The sequence below is a fragment of the Garra rufa genome, chromosome 19, assembly GCF_049309525.1.
Source record: "Garra rufa chromosome 19, GarRuf1.0, whole genome shotgun sequence".
Classification (NCBI taxonomy): Eukaryota; Metazoa; Chordata; class Actinopteri; order Cypriniformes; family Cyprinidae; genus Garra; species Garra rufa.
This window is the reverse complement of record NC_133379.1, coordinates 32,469,623-32,495,289: the sequence shown is the minus strand read 5'-3', so window position 1 is coordinate 32,495,289 and position 25,667 is coordinate 32,469,623. Positions and strand designations below refer to the sequence as shown.

Below are 25,667 nucleotides of genomic sequence, written 5' to 3'. Positions count from 1 at the left end.
TTTTGTGTCTTAAAACCTTAATGTATCGTCACGAGCTGCAGGGTTTTGTTTGGTTTTGTCTGTATGTTTTTTTGGCTCTCAAAGCCGTGGATGCCATTGAATACCATTATATGACTCACTGCACTGGTTTGAGTTAAAAATCTTTGTATGTGTTCTAATGAAGAAACAAAGTCACCTACATCTGGGATACTCTGGGGGTAAGCAGATAAACATCAAATTTTCATTTTTGGATAAACTCTCTTTTTAACATACTGTAGACCGCTGTTAGCAGTGTCCTATAGTGATATTATGGGTTCAAAGCACTCAAAACAAATGAATGAAACCTTTATCAAACAAAAGGTCATCAAACAAACACCTGTTGATATCAACCTCATTCTTCAACGTGGGGAGATTTCCAGTTCATTAGCTGAGTAACAATGTGCGGTAAATGGTAAAACTGCTTGCACTAACAAGCAGGACAAATAAGGAGAATAGAGGTGTAAAAACTCACCTTTGCTCTTTTCAGTAAGCGAATCACGCTGATGCCTGTAGACGCTAGCTCTCGACTGGGCATACTCTGAAGATACGCGCAGACACACACCTCACACAAGTGCTGCAGCCGTTTCACCTGGTACATCTCTGCGCAGACGAGCACGGCCATAGCCTGCAGCACACTGGCTGAACAAACAGACACACAGCACTGTCAATCACCTCCTGCTTCCCCCTCCATCAGCCTCAGTTCATATTCACCCACTGTCAATCAAGCTCAGTCTTTATTTGTGTCTTTTCTCTCAACAGTGTTGTTTAATGTCCTTGATATGAGCGGGAAACCATCAATCACATTGATTGACAGAACGATTGAGGCAATCTGACACAGTAAACCTTACTTCATTGTTTAATGATAAATATGACTTGAAGCACCACATGTCTTTGCGATTGAAACATCTGGATTATGTTGCACAGTACAGTGACGTTGTTGGGGACAAAACACAAAAGAACCCCTTTATTCTCACTTCGTATTGTAAATATTAATATTATAACATAATAAAAAAATTAGGAACTTACACTACCATTTAAAAAGTTTGTACAGTTTTTTTAAAAATACATTTATAGTGATCAAAGGTAAATAAGTACGAAAATGTACAAAATATTTATATTTCAAATAAATGCTGTAATTATGTAATTCTGCAAAAAAAAAATCAGTTTCCACAAAATGTTTAAAAAGCACAACTGTTTTCAACATTGACTGGAGTAATGATGCTGAAAATTCAGCTTCGCATCACAGGAATAAATTACATTTTTAAGTATATTTCATAATATTACTGTTTTTACTGTATTTTTTCTATCAAATACAGCTTTGGTGAGCAAAAAAAGACTTTTCAAAAACATTTAAAAAATCTTACTGGCCCCAAACCTTTGAACAGTTGTGTAAGTTTTCAATAAAACACGTTTTTATGAAGCAAATTAATTAAAGGGATACTTCTTCCTTGAATACTGTTAGTACTGTGAACATGTACACTACCATTCAAAAGTTTTTGAACAGTAATATTTTTAATGTTTTTAAAGAAGTCTCTTTTGCTCAAGCCTGCATTTATTTGATATAAATCATAGAAAAAAAATCTTGCAATATATAAAATTAAAATAACTGTTTTCTATTTGAATATATTTTAAAATGTAATTTATTACTGTGATCAAAGCTACATTTTCAGCTTCATTACTCCATTATTCTTTTCATGATTCTTTGATGAATAGAAAGATCCAAAGATCAGCATTTATCTAAAATAAAAAGCTTTTGTAACATTATACGCTATACTATTCAAAAGCTTGGAGTAAGTATAATTTTTTTATTTTTAGGAAAGAAATTATAGAAATGAATACTTGTATTTAGCAAGGGTGCTTTAAATTGATCAAATGTGATGATAAAGGCATTAATAATGTTGCAAAAGATTTCTATTTCAAATACAAGTTCTTCTGAACTTTCTATTAATCAAAGAAACCTGAAAACTGTTTTCAATGTAATATTAATAAATGTTTTTTTGAGCAGCAAATCAGAATATTAGAATGATTTCTGAAGGATCATGTGAGTGGAGTAATGATGCTAAAAATTCAGCCTTGAAATCACAGGAATAAATTACATTTTTAAATATTTTCAAATAGAAAACAGTTATTTTAAACAGTAAAAAATTTTTTTACTGTTTTTGCTGTACTTTAGATCAAATACATGCAGGCTTGGTGAGCAGAAGAAACTTATTTAAAAAACATTATTTACTGTTCAAAAATATTTGACTGATAGTGTATAATCAGGAAATCAGGTCAGGTCAATGCAAATCCATGGAAAATTCCAGTTTTTTTAGGTGAGACTTGTCTAGTTCTACTTCTAGTTCTTTCTAATGCATCAATTGATTCTTAGACATGGGTAATTCTCTTATAAGTTGTAGCTAGGTTAGGTCATATAGTGAATCATATAGTGTATTCCAGCACAGCTGAAAGTCTTTATTGACTAATCAGCATCCAAGACCAGAGCTATCTATTTTATAAGAGCATTTAAAGGGATAGTTCACCCATTAAGGAAAACTCTGTCATCAGTTACTCATCTTAATGCAGTTCCAAAGCCTTGAAAACCACACTCTCACCTGGACAGCAGGTGTCAGTGTAGAGGTACTCCAGGAAAGCTAAAAAGGTATCAGATGAGACTCCGTGGATTGGCACCACACGACTTCGTGCCTCTGCGTACTTTCCGCTGAACATGGCAGCCATAACATCACAGCGGGCCACAAGCACGGCTCTGTGCGCTGGCAGCACGCTTCCTGAAAGCAGCAGACGCACAGCTGACCTCTTAAAACACACTTACACCCATGGGGTCAAGCATTACAGAGAAGCTCTGACTCAAACACAAGCCCTTTCCTTGTACTCTCCACCTTTGAGCACTGAATCAATGCCCCATTGTGTGCGCCTGTGTGTGTGTACATGTTCATGCACATGCAGGGTTAGCATTGACTCTTGCCTTGCACCATGAAGATGACATCAGAGTATAGAGGGGAATTGAAGAGGCTTCCCAGTGTCAAAGGACCTTGTTGAGAGCGGGGTGTGGGTGCGTCCCTGGAGGCCTGCAACCAGAATGAATCGACACTGCAGTGCACAATCTTAGGCGATGAAGACTGAGAAATCAGGTCAGCCATGCAAATCATTAGGAAAAAATTGCGCAGTTCAGTTCAATAGTCTTTGACAGCGATACCTTTTCTCTACCAACGAATGAGCGTATTCTGTCCATCAGCTGGGCCACGGCCAGAGGGTTCTTCAGTTTTTCAGCGATGGCTTCCTCTAGGTATTCCCATTCCCAGGCCCCTGCGAAAAAATACACATCACTGACATGCACCGACCCATGAATGCATCCTGCTCACACATGCATTAACTGGCTGTCCGGCTGACTGCGGAGTAAATCTCGACCTTTTACGCTGGCCGCTCAGATCTGCTGTTTGAACAAAGGTGCACTCTTAAAGGGAACCCCAGGTATTAAAGGATTAGTTCACTTTCATAACAACAATGCACAGATAATGTACTCACCCCCTTGCCATCCAAGATGTTCATGTCTTTCTTTCCTCAGTTGTAAAGAAATTATGTTTTTTTGAGGAAAACATTTCAGGATTTCTCTCTTTATAATGGATATGGATGGCGCCCCAAAGTTTGAACTTCCGAAATGCAGTTTAAATGCAGCTTCAAAAGGCTCTAAACGATCCCAGCCGAGGAGGAAGGGTCTTATCTAGCGAAACGATCGGTTATTTTCGAAACAAATTGACAATTAATATACTTTTTAACCTCAAATGCTCGTCTTGTCTCATCTCTGCGCAGCACTACAGCACATGCAAAGTCTGTGTGATTCGGGTAAATACAGTTAGGGTATGTCTAAAAACTCCCGTCTCATTTTCTTTCCTAACTTCAAAATCGCCTTAGATCACTGCAAAAGTACCGACATAGTGTTTACAAAGTGAACATACAGAGAAACTCAAACGCCCTTAACAAAAAAAGGTAAAAACCGCATTGTAGGACGATTTTGACATTGAAGACATAAACAAGATGGGAGTTTTTAGACATACCCTAACTGTATTTACCTGAATCACACAGACTTCGCATGTGCTGCGCAGAGATGAGACAAGACGAGCATTTGAGGTTAAAAAGTATATAAATTGTCAATTTGTTTCGAAAATAGCCGATCGTTTCGCTAGATAAGACCCTTCCTCCTCGGCTGGGATCGTTTAGAGCCTTTTGAAGCTGCATTTAAAGTGCATTTAAATTGCATTTCGGAAGTTCAAACTTCGGGGCGCCATCCATATCCATTATAAAGAGAGAAATCCTGAAATGTTTTCCTCAAAAAAACAATTTCTTTACGACTGAGGAAAGAAAGACATGAACATCTTGGATGACAAGGGGGTGAGTACATTATCTGTGCATTGTTGTTATGGAAGTGAACTAATCCTTTAAGACTTGCATGGCTTAATATAACATAAAAGATGTCTATTACTGAAATACCCATAAAAGGCTTGTGTTATTTAAAAAAATCCACATAATTTTATACACATTTTGGACTATGGGGACCATTATTTTGATGACGTAAAATGGTTGCACTTGATGAGCTACTGGGACTTTCCTAGCAATAAGAAGAGGAGAAAAGAATAGGAAGATGCCTGTAGATGAGTAAAACTTCCTAAAGACCAGCGTCTTTGTTCTTTCCACTTCAGCCCTGATGCCTTAGAGGCTTTTAGTCGACCACAGCTACTGTAACAGCTTACAAACGGCAGAGACAAGAAACGCTAGATGCCATCTTGGCAGGATGTAAACTGTAAACTTGCCAATGCTTGCCGCTGAAGGAGATTCTCAGCGCCGATTTCACTCAATATCCAGGGTGTTGTGACTCCTTGTGGAAAAATTTGATAGTAGGGCATTTGGTTTAAGCCTACGCTTCTATCTATCGCCACCTGCACGCTCTTTCAGTAGCTGTGGTCATACCAGTATTTGATTTTTATTAGTTGTGTTGTGGTAAAAATAGCAACAGGTAGCCCCAGTAGCTTATGGAGTGCAACCATTTCACATCATCGAAATAATGGCACCTCTATAGTACAAAATATGTATAAAACATATGGATGTTTAAAATAATGTAAATCTTGCATGGGTTTTCTACTACATATTTCAGTAAGAGGCATAATTTACATTATATTAAAGGAGAAGTTCACTTCCAGAACAAAATTTACAGATAATTTACTCACCCCCTTTTTTCTTCAGACTAAAGAAAGAAAGACATGAACATCTTGGATGACCAGGGGGTGGTGCGTACATTATCTATACATCTCTGTTATGGAAGTGAACTTCAATTACTTCAATTACTTTCATGAGATCACCCAAGAGTTCACCCAAAAATGAACTCAAATTGAGATATTTTTGATGAAATCTAAGAGCTTTTCAACCCTGCATAGACAGCAATGCAACTGACACATTCAACGCCCAAAAAGGTCGTAAGGACAGCATTAAAATAAGTAGCTATTTTAGTTTTCTTTGCGCACAAAATGTATTCTCATAGCTTTGTAAAATTAAGGTTGAACCACTGATGTCACATGGACTATTTTAACAATGTCCTTACTGCCTTTCTGGGCCTTGAATGTGATAGTTGTGTTGCTGTCTATGCAGGGTCAGGAAGCTCTTGGATTTCATTAAAAGTATCTTAATTTGTGTTCCGAAGATAAACAAAGGTCTTACGGTTTGGGAAACGAAATGAAGATGAGTAATTATTGCCAGAATTAAATTTCTGGATGAACTATCCCTTTAAAAACAAGGTTGTCTAAGCTTTTTCCCAGCATTCTCTTTTCCATTACCTGCACCAGGATACAAAAACCCACAATAAGAAGGCAGAACAGCTGTTTTCCACAAGAATCAAATATTTTTGGTGACAGCTAAGAAAATAAAACCAATATTTAACTGTGTTATTTCATAGTAAAGACATCGTTTCCACTGTTCCGTCACATAAAAATGTTCATCCGTCACAGTTCAGCTGATTCAATATTAACTCGGCCTCATTCGTAAATCTGTCTAGACACAAACCGAGTGGGATTTGATCCGCAAGAAACCATGCACATTGAGTTTCCGTGCATCATTTCCGATAATATAACGACCGCCCTTGGTTCACGGGGGAAAATGGCCTTTGGAAAAAATCACACTATATATCAGCATCGGGGTGAGATGATCTCATCAGTATGGGCCTCACCTTCTCACCTTCTGAGCATGGCCTCACTCTGATAAATGAGTCTATAATATCCATTCCTGTTTCCTGGACTGTTAAAGCCCCGTCTGAACACCTGATTAAGATGCATGTCCATCCTCCCAGGCTCCATTTTGCATCAGAGGTCCCAAAGAATGGGGAACGGGAGGTAATATCCCCGGCTTGTGAGGAATGTTGTGGCAGGCTAATACTGGCATAGAATCACAATTGTGTACTTGGGTGAATGTCACAAAAATATGTCTAGGAAACACTTCACCCCAAAATCATTGCATTGTTTGCATTAAAGGGATAGTTCAGCCAAAAATGAAAATTCTGGCATTAATTACTCACCCTCATGTCGTTCCAAACCCGTAAGACCCTTGTTTATCTTCAGAAGACAAATTAAGATATTTTTGATGAAATCCAAGAGCTTTCTGACCCTGCATAGACAGCAAGAATTGTACCACATTCAAGGTCCAGAAAGCTACCAAGAACATCGACAAAATAGTTTATGTGACATCAGCGATTCAACCTTAATTTTATAAAGCTACTAGAATACGTTTAGAGCACCATTGTGGAAAGTCTTAGCTTTTACCAGCTTTATACTACTTGCTTTGTCTTGGTAACCTCTTTATTATAAGGTTCTTCAGCTCACAGAATGAATTAAGCATGGCTTAATTGAAAGTGCTTTTCTACAAAACCATAAATAAGTGAAAGAGATTGCTTTGTGTGATGCTGCTTTCACACCACTAGATTACTGTCAGTATTATTGTATTCAATAATTGTATTGTGTGGTTCGCCATATAGCTGCCAATATAAACAAAAACTTACTACTGTAATGTGTCCGTAATTACCATAATACAATTAATTTTAAATTAAAAAGCATAAAATAAAGGCAGTTTAACAAATACTGTGATAAAAAATAAATATTTTACAATTTAAATGATATATTGTTTATTAATTGCATTATATACCATGAGGAGATTTTTTTTTTTTTTTTTTAGAAAAATACTTAATTGCTGTAAAAATGGTGTCATAATGCAAAGAAATCTTAATGGTCCAAAAACAGTCAACCTTTCTTTTTTAAGCAAAGTATTATTTTTTTCTTTTGATTTTTAAGCGGAAAATTTGTTTGTATTGTATTTTAGTTTCACTAATGAGAATCTGGGAGGAAAAAGTGCTAAACTGTCATGAAGATAATATCACAATTAATTTTAAATTAAAAGCATAAAATAAAGGCAGTTGAACAAATACTGTGATAAAATATAAATATTGTACAATTTAAATGATAAACTGTTTATTAATTGCATTATATATTTAGAAAAATACTTAATTGCTCTAAAAATGGTGTCATAATGCAACAAAAAAAACCTTAATGGTCCAAAAACAGTCAACCTTTTATTTAAGCAAAATATTTTTTCTTTTGATTTTTAAGTGGTAAATTTGTTTGTTTGTTGATGGTTTGTATTGTATTGTATTTTAATTTCGGTAATGAGAATTTGGGAGGAAAAAGTGCCTAACTGTCATGAAGATAATATCACAATGCTAAAAATCTTAAAGGGATAGTTCACCCCAAAATGAAAATTCTGTCATTTATTACTCACCCTCATATGGTTCCCAACATGTAAGACCTTTGTTCATCTTCAGAACACAAATTAAGATATTTCTAGGGATGCTCATATTGACCGTTTAACCGTTAACCGACAGTAAGAATTTTAACCGATTATTACTATCAGTTAAACGGTTTAAAAGGTTTTTTTTCTATTCTTTTTTTTTTTTTTACGTTTGCTGCATGGTGAAAGAAATAATGCTATTTGTAAGTTATCTGTTTACTCACGTGCGCATGTCGACACGCGCAGTGTGGCTGTACAGACATATTTCGCTTCACCTTTACTTAGTAAACAGATGTAGTATATGCAACTCAATGGCAAGTGGCGTTATTGGGTTATCAGAGAGTGAATCCGTGAGTGAATGTATTCAAATTCTGAATGAATTATAGTCTAGAAAGTGCGTAATAGGCGCTCCCGTTACAATCACTGGAAAGCTATCACTCATCCTAGAGTAGTTCATCGCAATCTCATAAAGTTATTAAAAAGTAATAAAATAACCTTTACACTGCACAATTAATCTCTTATTTATATAATGCCAACACTTTCTTTGTTTTAATAAGAGAGTTCGCGAAAGTGTAGAAATCAGCAAAACTGAAACCGGCACTTTGGTTGGTGAGTGGATTGTAACATAGCCTCCTGTGATTGGCCACAGCGATAATCAAATCAACATACATGTCTGTGATTGGCTATTGCTGAACGCTGTAAAACACGCGCTTCTCCACACGCATATGACAGTGGATGGAAGTCCCGAACCGCAAATTGAAAGGGTTTTTGTGATGGTGTTTTTTTCGCGGATCTAAGAGTTAACAGGCAGCGGTCCTGCCTATCCGTACAGCATGTGGACATGTTAAAAACTAGGCACACTGAGGTATTGGCTGGCCTGCTATATATTTTTATGTCCGACGAGAAGAATATATTAAGACCGGGTACAGTTCTTCAAAGCGCATAAAAGGATTCAGTGTGTTTTAGTTTTGTCATCTTAATTAGGTAGTTATTTAATTTATACATATTTAGTGTAGGCCTATTTATATTATTCTTTTTTTTTCATTCAGATTTTCTCTGTTCTCAGAAGCGCTGCTGATGCGTGATAATTTAAATATATGTCAATACAGTTTTTGTTGTTGCTCTGTATGCTGCTGTTTGCACGTTAAAATAAAACATTTGCTTGTATTTTTAATGTATCATCACAGATACTCGTGCATTCTATTTTTATTTTAAACTAATTTATTATTCTAATTTTATCAGTTAACGGTTAATGATCGGATAACGAGCAGCGGTTGTCGGTCAGGAAAATTAACCGAAATGAGCATCCCTAGATATTTCTAATGTAATTCAAGAGCTTTCTGACCCTGCATAGACAAGCAAACTGATAGCAACGCAACTGAAACGTGTGAGCAATTAATGCCAGAATTTTCATTTTTGGGTGAACTGTCCCTTTAAAGTTCCCTTTTAGGTGAACTATCCCTTTAAAGTTCCAGTCAACATTTTATTTTAGCAAAACATAATTCTTTAATCATTTCTTTTGATTTTGGGGTTAAAATATGACATGTTACTGAGAGGTTTTGTGAGATTCAGCACTATATAACCATAAATTCAAAACATTTTATAGAGGCACAAATATTATACATCATACGTGACCCTGGAACACAAAACCAGTCATAAGGGTATTTTTTTGGAAATTGAGAATTATACATCATCTCAATAAATAAGCTTTCCATTGATGTATGGTATGTTAGAATATGACAATATTTGGCTGAGATACAAGTATTTGAATATCTAGAATCTGAGGGTGCAACAAAATCTAAATACTGAGAAAATCGCCTTTAAAGTTGTCCAAATCAAGTTCTTAGCAATGCATATTACTAATCAAAAATTAAGTTTTAATATATTTATGGTAGGAAATGTACAAAATATCTTCATGGGACATGATCTTTACTTAATATCCTAATGATTTGACTGGTTTTGTGCTCCAGGGTCACATATCTTCTGTGTTCTCTCTTATTTTGTCTCATATGCATATACAGTCACACACACACACTTGTAAGCACAAAAACAAGCAGGCACACACACAGACACACACAGATCTCTCTGTCCTCCCAAGCATGGTAATCAGCCCCACAGCTCCAGGGTCTCATAGAGTGGACTGCCATCATACAGGCACGTGTAGAGAACCAAAAATCAGCCAGGGCCTTCGACACAAACAAACAGCCTCCGAACTAAAGCCATTTTAATTATGAAACAGTCCTATGAAAATCCTTCTTTTCAAACACAAAAGAAAACACAATTGCAGAGCTGAAGAGATAAGGCAGAGACTGGGAGAGAAAAATTTCAACCGTAACTCGATTGAGACGCCTAAACTAGCAGAACTGAGGAAGCATTTTCAAACTGTTTCCTTCAATAATGCTAATCTCGCTTCATATTTACGCTTGTGACAGGATTCTTCATGGAAGAAGAAATGCTGCCGGCACGCCGGCAATAAAAGAAACTCAGCCTAGAGGAAATTTGCCTTTCATAGCTCAGGAGAACTGGATTCTCAGTAAAAAATAAACAAAATAAAATCTATTTCATTTTTTTTATAAGAGTACTAGCATTTTTATAGCTCAGTAGATTTTCTTAGTAAATAACAAAAATTAATGTTTAAAATGTATTTAAAATATAAACATTTGTTATATGATTATAAGTATCTTTTTCATGACTCAAGAGAGTTAGGCTCTCGGTAAATAAAATAAAAATAAATATTTACAATTTTTGTAACATTACATTTTTACATGATTGTTAGTGTCTTTTTTCATAGCTTGGAAGAATTAGGTTCCCAGTAAATAAAAATAAATATTTAAAATGTATTTAAAATATAAAAATATGTTACATAATGAGTAGCATCTTATCTTATTAGCGAATTATTTAAAATATTCGTTTTTTATGATTGTTAGTGTCTTTTTCATAGCTCAGTAAGTAAAATAAACTAAAAATAAATGTTTAAAATGTATTTGAAATATAAAAATTTAGCATGTTTTTCATGGCTCCAGAAAATTGGGTCGTCAGTAAATAAAAAAAATATTTACAATTTATGTAAAATATTACATTTTTACATGATTGTTAGTGTCTTTTTTTATAGCTTAAGGAAATGAGGTTCTCAAAAAAATTTTAACAAATATTTAAAATGATTTAAAATATAATTTTTTATATGATTATTAGCATCTTTTTCATGGTTCAAGAAAATTAGTTTCTCAGTAAATAAAATAAATTTAAAATGTTACATTTTTATATGATTGTTAGTGTCTAGCTTAGCAGAATTAACTTATCATCAGTAATTAAAATAAAAATAAAAATTTTAAATGTATTCAAAATATAAAAAAAATGTTATATGATTATTAGCATCTTTGTCATTGTTCAAGAAAATTATGCTCTCAGTAAATAAAATAATAAACATTTACAGTTTATTCAAAATATTTTTTTTTACATAATTGTTAGTGTAGTTTTTATCACTTAGGGGAATTATGTTCTCAGTAAAAACATTTTTAAATGTACTAAAAATATAAAAAATGTTATGATTATTAGCATCGTTTTCATGGCTCATGAAAATGAGGTTTTCAGTAAATAAAATGAAAAATGAATATTTACAATTTATTTAAAATATTAAATTTTTACATTATTGTTAGTATCTTTTTCATAGCTCAATAGAATTAAGTTATCATTAAATAAAATAAAAATAAATATTTAAAATGTATTTAAAATATTAAAAAGTATTAGCATCTTTTTCATTGCTCAAGAAAATTAGGTTCTCAGTAAATAAAATAAAAAATAAATATTTTACAATTAATTAAAAATATTACATTTAAAATTATTAAAATTAGAATTAGGCTCTCAGGAGATAAAAAATAAATATTTAAAATATAAAAATTCATTATATGATTATTAGCATCTTTTCATGTCTTAAGAGAATGATGTTCTCAGTAAATAAAATATATAAAATATTAACAATTTATTTAAAATATAAAATTTTTTACATAATCATTACTGTCTTTTTTCATAAAAGTAAATACAAATAAATATTTAAAATGTATTTACAAGATACATTTTTTAATATGTTTATTAGCATATTTTTATGCTTAAAAAAATTAGGTTCTCAGTAAATAAAATAAATATTTTATATATTATATATATATATTTATTTTAAATATTTTATATGGAATGTTAGTGTCTTTTTTCATAGCTCAGGAGAATTATGTTATCAGTAAATAAAATTCAAATAAAAATTAATATTTAAAATGTATTTAAAATTTGTTATGTTACACAGCTTAAGAGAATTGAGTTCTCAGCAATGAAATATATATATAAAAATAAATAAATAAAAAATGTATGATAAATATTAGAATTGTTTTATCTGAGAAAATTTGAGAAACAGGAGAAGCAAAAAGTAAAGCGAAAATCTCATTTTTGTCCAAAAGAAACCACTGAGTTAAAGATCTCATCTGTGATTTTTCTTTCTTATGGAAAGAAAAAGCCATAAACGTCAATATATTGTGCCCTTTATCCAACAGCAGTTGCCTTAAACAACATCAGCCGTAATTTTGCAAGCAGCGCACGTTCTCTCTCACCTCTGTAAAGAAACATTAACGTCTCCCACAGGCATAAACAGAGCAGCGGGTCCTTCACAACCAGCCGTGAAAGGTGTCCGGGAGGGTGTCCGTCTGCTCTCGGTAGATCATCTATGCCTCCATCCCAGGTGGACAAAAGTGAATGGGGGCCGTCTCTGTCCCTGCAGGTGCAGCGCGAAACAGGCCTTTCCCAGGCCTGCCGTCCAACCAGCAGCTGTCTGAAGTATGGGCTGACGGCACAGAGAACGGACGCGTGCGCCCAGCCCAGCTCCTTCCCAGAGTCCCCGGCGTAGAACGCCACGTCTGCGAACTGAACGCCGCGTTCGAGGAGCCACTGCAAGTCCTGAGAGAAGGTGGACTCCTCCACTCTCACCGGGGGAAGACGCGCTGAAAAACATGGACAGGTTGTTATGAGACAGCTTTATTGCACAGATGTTACTTTTTATAGCTCAGGAGGTCTGAGTTACGTTTCAATCAAATATCAGTGTCAGATCTGAGATGTCTCCTAAAATACTTTATATTAGTCCAGATGTGAGACAATTGTTGACATGGTGTACAGTGTACAGAGCTATCAAATGAATGAAGAGAAATATGAGTTAAAATTCAAATATTTGACTTTTGATTACAGTCTTTAAACAGTAATAATGTACAATATTATTACAAATCAAAATAACTGTTTTCTATTTTCATATATTTTAAAATGTAATTTACTCTTGTGATGCAAAACTGAATTTTCAGAAGCCATTACTCCAGTCTTCAGTGTCACATGATCCTTCAGAAATCATTCTAATATGCTGATTTGAAACATTTATATGGACATTAGAAACATTCATTATTATCAATGTTGAAAACTGTTTTTCTCTCACAATTCTGACTTTTTTCTTGCAATTCTGAGAACATGTCTTTTTTACTTCCTCAGAATTGGACTTTATAACTTGCAATTGTGAGTTTATATCTCACAATTGCAATAAAAAGTCAGAAATGGTGAGAAACAAATTTTGAAAAAAAAATTTTTGTCTTTTGAGTTTCTCACAATTTTGTATTTATATCCAACTATTCACGCAATTTTGAGAAAATGTTTTCTTAGAATTGGAAGATGTAAACTCATAATTGCGAGAAAATAAGTCAGAATTGGGAGATTAAAAGTCGCAGTTACCTTTTTTTATTTTGCAAGTTATATCTCACTATTCTGACTTTATAATTTGCAATTGTGAGTTTATATCACACAATTCTGAGAAAAAATCTCAATTGTGAGTTTATATCCCACTATTCTGACTTTATAACTCGCAATTTTGAGTTTATATCATACAATTATGAAAAAAAATCAGAACTGTGAGTTTATATCTTACAATTCTAAGAAAAAGAGTCAGAATTGTGACTTTTTATCTTGCAATTCTGACTTTATTTCTCACAATTGTGAGTTTATGTCTCACAATTCTGAGAAAAAAGTAAGAATTTCGAGTTTTATTATGCAGTTCTGAGAAAAAAAGTCAGAATTGTGAAATACAAATTTGCATTTGCGAGAAAAAGTCAGAATCTCGCAGTTCTGACTTTATTTCTCACAATTGCGAGTTTATATTCCGCAATTCTTACTTTATAACTTGCAATTGTAACATTTATTACGCTTTTCTGAGAAAAAGTAAGAATTACGATTTATCTTGCAATTCTAACTTTATTTCTCGCAATTGCGAGTTTATATCTTGCTGTTCTGACTTTATAACTCGCAATTGTAAGTTTATATCACGCAATTCTGTGAAAAAATCTAAATTTGCAAGTTTATATCTCACAATTCTGAGAAAAAAAGAATTATGAGATACAAATTTGCATTTGCAAGAAGAAAGTTATATCTCGCAATTGTGAGTTTTTATCATGCAATTATGAAAATAAAAATATGAATTGTGACTTTATATCTCACAATTCTGAGAAAAAAGTCAGAAATGCGAGACATAAACTCACAATTGCAAGAAAAAAAGTCAGAATTGTGAGTGAAAAGTCGCAGTTACCTTTTTTATTTTGCAAGTTTATATTCCGCTATTCTGACTTTATAACTCACAATTGCTTTTTTTTGCATAATTTGGGTATGTATTATGCAATTCTGAGAAGTCAAAATTGTGAGATGTAAACTTGCAATTGCAAGAAAAAAGTCAGAATTGTGAGATAAAAAGTTGCAATTACCTTTTTTTTTATTTAGTGGCAGAAAAAGACATTTATCTGTTTTATTGACACTTTTGATATATTTCATGCATCTTTGCTGAACACAATTATTATTATTAAAAAAAAAAAAAAAAAAACAGTTCGAATGCATTATAATTTCCAGCACTCTTTTAATTTTTTTTTTTTGCAATTATGTATGCGTTTCTAGATAAGAATTAAAGTAATACTTCCTTAAATTCAAATTAGAATTCAAATATTCTCAAATCCCAGTTGAATGTTGAAACAAGTATGCTAAACCTCTATTTCCAGTATATTTTCAAAGTCTGCATCCTTGCATGCGTTCAGTATTGCTGACAGATCTTGTATTTAATTTCGATGCTGTCTAGGAGAAACAACGGTGATATTAAAAAGATCTAATCTGTGATTATTGTTTCCTGTAGGGAATGTTAAAGAGCTCCTGGAAGTACAGAAGGATGTGAGGGAAAGGAAGATAAAATAAGTAGGCAGGAGAAAGTGAGAAACAAGGTGAGCTAAGCAGAGAAGGATGATGGGTAAGGAATTTTTTAGTGTGAAGGAAACAAGGTGGAGAAAGAGAATGATGAGACAAGCAAAGCAGAGTAAGACGGGGTGAGTGAGGGATACGGTAATAAGCTGGGAGCAACGAGAAAAGTGAAAGTAAATCCCAAACGAGGAGCATTATGGGAAGGCCACATTAAGACCAGGCGTTAAAAAGAAATAGAACAAGCACAACAAACAGATGTTGTTTATTCATCATGTCCGAATTATAGGCACATTTCTTATATATCACTACTGTGCTTTATGCACTCCATAACCATTCATTTTAGGCCACACCAACGGTTTCCCAGCATTCAATACCCTTCATATTTTATGGGCTGTGCTCTATAAAAAGAGCCTAAGTGGTGCTGGAGCCACACCAACAAACTACAGAAAGCTTTGGCTTCTCCTTCTAAGTGTCAGTGCTCGTAGCAGTGCTCATCTTGTGCAGACTACTTCTAGCCTTCGGCAGACAATCCTTTTATCTAAATGGCAGATGAGTCCATTGACTCGGTTGCTGATGAATATTGCCATTTTGTGCATATTTTGCAGCCCGAGTGCTTTGCAGAGATTAAGATAAGATGCCCGGCAAATTGCAAGTAGTTATTAGTGAGATTAGCCAAAATTAGACAGGTTTGAAAGGGAAACTGAAAAGTCGAAAGATGCATGAGTGTCTTTTTGGAAAGTCTATTTCAAAGGCAAACACTAGACACATCAATAACATAATAATGAGGGAAAATCTCATCAGCCACTAACCTGGCTGGTCCAAATGAGGAGGGCGGGGCTCGTTGAACCTGTGACCCCGCCGTTTGTCTGGCCGTTCTTTGGCTTTCTGCTTCAGACACTGAATCATGAAGTATTCCAGCTGTGTGAAGATTCAAAGGCAAGCATGTACACTGAGGGGAAATTATTATTTGATCCCCTGCTGATTTGGTACGTTTGCCCACTGACAAAGAAGTGATCAGTTTTTAATTTTAATGGTAGGTTTTTGAAACAGTGAGAGACAGAATAACAACAAAAAATCCAGAAAAACACATTTCAAAAAAGTTAAACATTTATTTGCATTTTAATGAGTGAAATAAGTATTTGCTCCCCTATCAATCAGCAAGATTCCTGACTCCCAGGTGTCTTTTATACAGGTAACAAGCTGAGAATAGGAGCTCTCTCTTAAAAGCAGTGCTCGTAATCTCAGCTTGTTACCTGTATAAAAGACACCTGTCCACAGAAGCAATCAATCAATCAGATTCCAAACTCTCCACCATGGCCAAGACCAAAGAGCTGTCCAAGGATGTCAGGGACAAGATTGTAGACCTAACTAAGGCTGGAATGGGCTACAAGACCATCGCCAAGCAGCTTGGTGAGAAGGTGACAAAAGTTGGTGTGATTATTTGCAAATGGAAGAAACACAACATAATTGTCAGTCTCCCTCGGTCTGGGGTTCCATGCAAGATCTCACCTCGTGGAGTTTCAATGATCATGAGAACAGTGAGGAATCAGCCCAGAACTACACAGGAGGATCTTGTCAATCATCTCAAGGCAGCTGGGACCATAGTCACCAAAAAACAATTGGCAACACACTACGCTGTGGAGGACTGAAATCCTGAAGGTCCCCCTGCTCAATAAAGCATATGTACAGGCCCAAAGAACATCTGAATGATTCAGTGGAGAACTGGGTGAAAGTGTTGTGGTCAGATGAGACCAAAATCAAGCTCTTTAGCATCAACTCAACTTGCCATGTTTGAAGGAGGAGGAATGCTGCCTCTGACTCCAAGAACACCATCCCCACTGTCAAACATTGAGGTGGAAACATGCTTTGGGGGACAGGACAACTGCACCGCATCAAAGGGACGATGGACTGGGCGAGAACCTTGGGTGAGAACCTCCTTCCCTCAGCCAGGGCATCGAAAATGGTTTGTGGATGGGTATTCCAGCATGACAATGGCCCAAAACACCTGGCCAAGGCAACATAGGAGTGTCTCAAGTAGGCATGGGCCGGTATAAGATTCTGACGGTATGATAACCTTGGATAAAAATATCACGATTTACCTGGATGAAGCACTATTTCTCGCCATATTCAGGTGTACGTATACCTAAGTATCGTACGAATATGCCTACTTACCTACTATATAGTAGGCGCAATGGGTACGTGAGAAGAGTAACCACAAAAGAGCAAGGGAGAGATCCCTGGATGCCTACTGTGTCCCGCCCAGATTTCGAAGTACCGATCGAGGGATACTTTACTACTTTTCTATCCCAGAAGCCCACGGGAGATCAATACGTCATCATCTAACGTGATGGAGAACAGCAACGAGGGTGTTTTCAACACTGTTACACTGTTCCTTGAGTTACAATCGCATAGAGCAAACTGTTAAATCGTTTTAGGTGTAACAGAATAGTACATTTGTGATTGCTCTGTAAAAACATGTTTTATATGTATAGCAAACAGGGGCGATCCAGTAAACACAAGTATATCTCCAAAGTTAATATACATAAACCATATACATCTTAAAGATGATTGTTAAATGTCTATTTAATATTAAGGCCCGGTTTCACAGACAGGGCTTAGACTAAGCCAGGATTAGCAGATAGTTCAATTAGGATATTTAAGTAATTTTTATAAACATGCTTAGAAAAAAACATTACTGGTGTGCATCTTGAGACAAAACAAAGACACCGATATATTTTAAGATCAGTCAGTGCAAGTTTCTTTCAGTTCAAACAGCTCAGACTTACATTTTAGTCTAGGACTAGGCTTAAGCCTTGTCTGTGAAACCGGGCCTATATGTCTATTTAAAGATAGTCTATTTTATCAGTGAACAATCATAATGACAGAAAAAAAAACTATAAAGGGTTTGCGTACATGTGATTCTCTACACGTGAAAAAAAGATAATTCATATAATCATAATGCATTAAATTTGCATGTGCTGTTTTTTGTTATTTATAAGCCTCAGGGATGAAACGAGAGAAATCCAACAATAAAAAGAGGAAAACAAAGGAGATTTCAAGCCAGTTTTGCGTGGGGATAAACAATTTAGCACATAAATAAATTAAAAACATATTGAAGTGGTTAAGATTTTCGTAATGTTTTCGTAATAAAAAAATAACATCTTTAAACCCATTAAACTGGGTTATAGCATAAAAACGTACTACAATCATAAAGGCATCTGTTTCTTCTAGAAGACTACTAAATGAGAAATTTGATCAACATCAAAATATATACAGATAGATGAATTAAACCTGTCGCTCATATCTTTTAAATTGTTGCTCTTGTTTTAACGCCGTAGATGCATGATAACGTCATCATGGCGGATCGCATTCATACTCAACGAGATTTGGCTGTGGAGTAGGTACTCTTTTAGCACTTGTTAAGTACGTACTTATTGAAATGAAGTACCTACTCATTAAGTATGCCATTTCGAATGTAGCCACAGACACGCGCCTGCAGCACTAACCGGTGGGGGAGGGGCTGCATTGTTTTCGCTGCAGGTGCGCACACACAACCTAGTAGTCCTGCGCTTTCACTTTGACGACACAGAAAATGCACATATCGTAGGAACGGTATAACTTTTTTGTTTGCGGTTTTGAAACCGTGACATTTTCAAACAGCGGTAAACCTTGAAACCGGTTATCATCCCTTGCCTAGTCTCAAGAAGAAGCACATTAAGGTCCTGGAGTGGCCCAGCCAGTCTCCAGAACTTAATCCCATAGAAAATCTGTGGAGGGAGCTGATGGTTCAATTCGCTAAATCAAAAAATCCCTCCTGAGATGTGTGCAAACCTGGTGGTCAACTATAAGAAAACGTCTGACCTCTGTCGTTGCCAACAAGGGTTTGGCCACCAAGTATGTTGTGTTTTGCAAAGGGGTCAAATACTTATTTCACTCATTAAAATGCAAATCAATTTATAACTTGCGAAATGCGTTTTTCTGGATTTTTTTGTTGTTGTTCTGTCTCTCACTGTTCAAATAAACCTACCATTAAAATTATAGACTGATCATTTCTTTGTCAGTGGGAAAACGTAAAATCAGCAGGGGATCAAATAATTTTTTCCCTCACTGTAAATAACATCCAAATATAGCACAGATCATACCAACAACAAATATTAAGGCTGGGTTTTGACACAGATTTCACGATTTGATTCTAATTCACAAGCTTCCAATTTGATATTGATTATTTTGGATATATATCAGGTCTAGTACATGCCAAATGTTCTCAAGAAATAAAATCTCTCAACTAATGCTGTAAAACATACAAGAGAGTCAGTTGGTACAGTTGGTATTAAAATTAATATATGCTTAAAATTAACTGATTTGTATACAAATGCTTAAATAACACTCAAATAAGTTTTTATAATAATAAAGTTACAATTACATAATTATATTTCTACTCTAATTTGTTTTTTTAAATATAAAAATGTAAACGGTTGCTGTCATAAAAACTTATGAGATTTATTAAAACATAAATGAAACATTTAAGAACAGTAAAAATTATAATGAATATGATATATGGTGGATATATTTAGAAAAATGTTTCATTTTTCTAGCTGACTAACAAGGTTATGGTCACTGAACATGTTTTTTCTGAGGTACAGTTACAATTAAAATTATTCATACCCTTGGTTAATATGATCAAAGAAGGCTGTGAAAATAAGTCTACATTGTTTATCCATTTGATCTTTCTTTCAAAAATTTCATATTAATTTGCTAGACACTACTGGAATTTCAAACGGGACTGGTTTCTACAGTCAGATGAAACTAAAAAAATGAGCTTTTTAGCAGCAAACACTCAAGATGGGTTTAGTGCGCACAGGGATAAAAAAGTACCCCATGCGTACAATAAAATATACTGCTGTATCTTTAATGTTGTGGGCCTATTTTTCTGCCAGAGATCGTGGATATCTTGTTCAGATAGATGGCATCATGGACTGTAACAAATACCAACAGATAAAAAAATTTAAACTGACTGTCCCTGCTAGAAATCTTATAATGGGCTGTTGTTGGATCCTCCAACAGGACAATGATCCACAAACAAACATCAAAATCAAATCAAAGAAAGGTCACTGAGAACAGAACCAACCTTCTGCCATGGCCAACCCAGTTCCCTGACTTGAACCCTATAGAAAAAGAGTGGGGTGAATTTAAGAGGAGAAGCACCAACATGGACCTGGGAATCTGAAGGGTCTGGAGAGATTCTGTATGAAGGAATGGTTTCTGATCTCTCTGTCAGATGTTCTCCAAACTCATCAGGCAGAAGACTTGCAAAAGGAGGTTGCAAAAAGCATTGAATAAACCGGTATGAATAATTGTGGCCAATGTGTATTAGAGAAAAACATTTATTTCATAATGAGATTTCTTTCCCATATTAATTTCTTATTCTACAATGAAAGGTCATATTTTGGACATTATTAAAATAAAAGATCAAAAGGATTAATGATACAGATTTATTTTCACAGCCTTCTTTGATCATATTTACCAAGGGTATGAATAATTTTGAGCACAACTGTAATTGTTTGTTTACAAGCTGTTATATTGGCGTTTTTCAGCGGTTGAAACACTGATTGAGCAATTAAGCTTCCGCTTCTCTTAAACTGAGGTGATACAGTGATCTGTTACTCCACATTAGCCAAAAACGGTATTTCGAAAGAATTTTAAATCTGAGACTTTGTCAAATAAAAAGTAACAAAGCACAAAGCTTATTACGATTTATTGAATAGGAGGTGCACTACAATGTTCTGTTCATTATCTGAAAACAGGCTAGACTAATCGATTCTCGGAATTTTAGAATCAGTATCGTTTTGTAAAAATAAAAACAGATTAAAATCAAGAAATCAACATTTTTTACCCAGCCCTACCAAATATGGTGGAATATTTTCGTCTACTTAGAAAAAATGCAACAGCTTGTCACTGTGTTGTTTTTTTTTTGTTTTGTTTTTTGGACATTTTTAAAACAAAAATCATAGTTACAGTTATGCACTTGCAAAGGATGTCTATGGGGCAAAATTGGCTGATTACCAAAAGTATTTTTCCTAGTGTGAGGTTCTACAAACAGCCGTGACAGCAGATGTACATTTTCTGTTTTCATATATTGTTAGTGAATTAAGTAAAACGCTTCAATTAAATCAAAACTTAAATTAAATCTTGTCAATTTTACTTTCTCATTTAATTTTTTATTTTACATTGTATTAGTCCACAGCAATAGTACAGTGCTCCCAATAGGATAAGGTTGAGAATTAAATTACTGTTGGATAACAAGTCGGGTTTGGGTGTTTAAGTCGAGATGGCAAGAAAATAGTTTGTAATGTCAAGATAAGGAGAAAATATTAAAATATTAAAGCACCATTATGACTTCCATAAAATATGGTGTAAAGTAAGTGTTCATTTGAATTGTGCATTTTTTTTGCACATCTTAATTGCATTAAATTACAGGAATGCATGGTATATTTACACTATACAGCTTATTGGCTGATTTTTAATCAGTATTAGACAATTATGCAAATTTATATAACAATATTGGATATTTTGTCATATATTTTAAGATTTACCTCATCAACTTGCACTAATTTAACACTTCAAAGGGTTAGTTCATTCAGAAATGAAAATTGTATCATTAATTACTCTCATGTCCTTTCAAACCCTTAAGACTTTCAATTATCTTTGAACACAAATTAAGATATTTTTGATGAAATCTGAAAGCTCTCTTATGATCCTTCATAGACAGCAATACAACTACCATTTTCAAGGCCAAAATCATATTGTTAAAATAGTCCATGTGACATCAATGGTTCAACCTTAATTTTATAAAGCCATGAGAATACTTTTAGTGCACAAAGAAAACAAAAATAACTAGATTCAACAATTTCTTCTCTTCCATCACCGTGTCGGTCTTCGCCACTGTCTATGCAGGGTCAGAAAGCTCTTGGATTTTATCCAAAATATCTTAATTTGTGTTCTGAAGATGAACAAAGGCCTTACAGACAAACTTTTCATTTTTGGGTGAACTATCTCTTTAAGGGTTCCTTCCGGAATGCCTTACCCCATAGAATTCCATTGTAATAGCATTTCTGTAAACGTGTTTTTTGAATAAGTCTAAGCTTAAGGATGAGAAAATTACTTACTCCATATTGCATGTGATAGATACTGTCAAGAGAGCTTAAACGCTCTTAAAATGTAAATTCTAATTGGCCGTTTAGCAGAAGTTTTCATCCAAAATGACTTACAGTACACTTATTACACTCTCCCTGGAGCAACCGGGGCTCAAGGTCTCAGTGGTGATGGATGGGTTTTATATTTCACCCGAGGCGTGGAGTTTATAAATTACTCCTTACCGGGTTTGAACCTACAACCTTATGGTCACCAGCCCAGAACGCTAAACCACAAGTACAGTTCTTCAGTTCAGTCTGCATACTAATGAGACTTAACAATGATTAAGAGAGAAAGAGACACTTACCACACTGCCAAAGTAACGACCCACAAAAAAGTTGTTTAGAGAGGGCAGCTCCAGGTAAGTGGCCCCTAGGTCCCTGGACAGCTGGAGCCCCTCACTATGGGGCACACAGCTGCTCCAGTCGGACGCACACAGAGGACATGTGCACGGCGGGCCTTCATCTGTACAGGATGACAGTGGGAAGCATGATAAAAATGCGAACAACTCTTAAAAAAAAAAGATTCCGAAAGCATTTTTCACAATGATGCCATAGAAGATCCATTTTGGGTTCAACAGAATGTGACCCTGGACCACAAAACCAGTCGTAAGGGTTTTCGAAATTAAGATTACATCATCTGAATGCTGATTAAAAAAGCTTTGCATTGATGTATGGTTTGTTAGGATAGGACAATATTTGGCCCAAGATACAACTATCTGAAAATCTGGAATCTAAGGGTGCAACAAAATATTTTTTGAAAAAAGTTGTCCAGATGATTTCTTAGCAACGCATATTACTAATCAAAAATTAAGTTTTGATATATTTACAGTTGGAAATGTACAAAATATCTTCATGGAACATGATTTTTGGCATAAAAGGAAAATCGATAATTTTGACCAATGCAATGTATTGTTGGCTATTGCTACAAATATACCTTTGCTACTTAAGACTGGTTTTCTGGTCCAGGGTCACATATTTTTCTTAGTGTTTTATTAATCTAAAGAACTTTTTCCACCATAAGGAACATTTTGTGCAATGGAACCACAGATGCCAGTTTTTAAGTGTATGTGCAAACGTATTACTGATGCACAATACAAATACAAATGACATTTGTAGAACACGGGGCCAAATAAAGCAAGCAAGCATCTCGACTCGTACTGACAGACAGTACATAACATTCAGAGAGATGTCAACAGGCAGACATATGGAGCGACGAAATCTGAGTCTTTATTACGTAACAACGCATGCCAGCTCAAGTTTATACCAGCGTAAATTTAAACAGCAGTACGTGCGTGCGGACGGGCGGAGAGAGAGTGGCAGTGACAGAATGAGAGACCAGGGTTAGCTGGATAAAAACAAAGTGTGTATGTGTATGTGTGTGTGCTAGGAGGAGTTGGCCAGGCCAGTAGGGCGAATGCCTCGGGGAACAGAAGAGCAAGTAAAATGATAGCAAGAAAAGACAGCTAAATGGAGAGAGAGATAGATGGAGTGAGAACGGAAGAAAGAGACGTGAAGAGGGTACGGGCAGAAAAGAGGTATGAATCACTGTAGCCAATAAAAGAAAAAGCCCGGAGAAATGGAAAAAGATGTACTGCGTGAGCATGTTTTGGCCATGTTTACACTCTCATTTTGCCCTGAGTCTCTCCACGGCCAAGCAACGGGAAATACAGCGCAACTCTCATGACACAAACTCATTAGCATGAATATCACTATTGCTCAGACTTAAGTATATATCCCAAAGGGATTGTTCAGCCAAAAGTTTAAATTCCGTCATTATTTATGTTCATGTTGTTGAAAACCTGTATGTTTATATTTCTAAAGAGATAGTTCCCCCAAAAATGAAAATTCTTTCATTAATTACTCACCGTCATGTCGTTCCAAACCAGTAAGACCTTTGTTCATCATCTTCATTCAAAACACAAATTAAGATCTGCATAGATTCTGACTCTGCATAGACAGCAATGCAACTGACACATTCAAGGCTCAGAAAGGTAGTAAGGACATCATTAAACTCATCCATTTTTTTTTTGCACACAAAAAGTATTTTGTAGCTAGGTAAAATTAAGGTTGAACCACTGATTTTAACAATGTCCTTACTACCTTTCTGGGCCTTGAATGTGTCAGTTGCATTGCTGTCTATGCAGGGTCTGAAAGCTTTCGGATTTCATCAACAATAACTTAAATTGTGTTCCGAAGAAGAACGAAGGTCTTACAGGTTTAATTAATTACAGAATTTACATTAATGACAGAATTTTCAGTTTTGAGTGAAATATCCCTTTAAAGTCAGTGGGGTTCAAGTGGTATGAATTTTTATTTGTAAATTATTTCTTTAAATTTTACATTTTTATAAACTAATTAGTCATTTTTTATCAACTCGCAATCCCCAGTTTGAGAAACCCTGCACAAGAATCTTGCGCAAGTCTTAAACAAACCTGTCGTGTTTGTTTCTCCTCCATTATCCTTCAGGGATAAATGATGTAGCTGGATGGAATCACATCTTGATGAATTATACATCTCAAAGGTCACACTGTGAGCACAGAGCTGCCGCTTTTGCAGCGAATGGAGCCAAATCTGCGGTCTAAGTGCTTTGAGTCTATAAATGTTTACCTATGAGCATATTCAACAAACGCTCACGGCGCAACTGTGCTCGGCACATCAAAAGAGCTCCAAATCTCAGTTCGATCAGACATTTCCCCCTTTTCCTTGAAGTCAGAAGCTTCTCATATGCTGTGTTGCTTTTGAAGATCAGTAATGGTTAACTAGTTAAACACCGTAGTGTTCCTATATGTTTCATCCATTTCTAGTAAGTGAATGCAGCTCTTTGTGATTTCAGGAAAGTTTAAGTTTCTCTGTTTAATACTTTGATTGACATGAGGTCATTAAGATTTAATTATGCATAATCTTAATTATCATTAGTACTTGACAATATTTGCTCTGTTTACAGTACTTAAGCATGCATTCCATAAGCAAAACCATCAGGCAATTTTTAACCGCAGTTTAGTTAAATTGTTTCCATTAAGTCCATTATCTCCCAAGTCTGCACTACAAAAGGCTGCCTCTCATTTATTTCTCTTTAATAACTTCGTAAAACACCTCAAATGAGCCCAAAACGAATGCAAAACACAGACATCCAATCGCATCTCACCATTGAGCCTTGCCCCCACGGCTACCAGAATCACAGGAACACCCCAGTGCCGAAGAAGAGGACGAAGTCTTGGGGCATAGACGTTTCGGACCTGCTGAAAGGCTAGTTTGTCGTTGACCGAGTACTTAATGACCACGATGTCAGCCTGCTCCAGAACGCTTCGCACACTCGCCCAGTCGCTGTCCAAAAGGTCCTGCGATTAAAACGAAGGTTTTAACCTATGATATTTAAGAGGGCAT

General features: G+C 35.2%; 1 protein-coding gene across 1 annotated transcript in view; it reads right to left on the bottom strand.

Moving 5' to 3' along the window:
* rhobtb3 (Rho related BTB domain containing 3) overlaps window positions 1-25,667 on the bottom strand; it is a 34,028-nt gene that overhangs the window by 7,148 nt on the left and 1,213 nt on the right. Inside the window, exons 3-10 of the mRNA XM_073824028.1 lie at window positions 25,429-25,621; window positions 22,589-22,746; window positions 15,900-16,008; window positions 12,435-12,821; window positions 3,215-3,324; window positions 2,984-3,086; window positions 2,613-2,786; window positions 491-657 (exon numbers count right to left, since the gene is read on the bottom strand). Coding sequence (XP_073680129.1) covers window positions 491-657; window positions 2,613-2,786; window positions 2,984-3,086; window positions 3,215-3,324; window positions 12,435-12,821; window positions 15,900-16,008; window positions 22,589-22,746; window positions 25,429-25,621 — 1,401 coding nt within the window. The remainder of the gene's footprint in view (window positions 1-490; window positions 658-2,612; window positions 2,787-2,983; window positions 3,087-3,214; window positions 3,325-12,434; window positions 12,822-15,899; window positions 16,009-22,588; window positions 22,747-25,428; window positions 25,622-25,667) is intronic.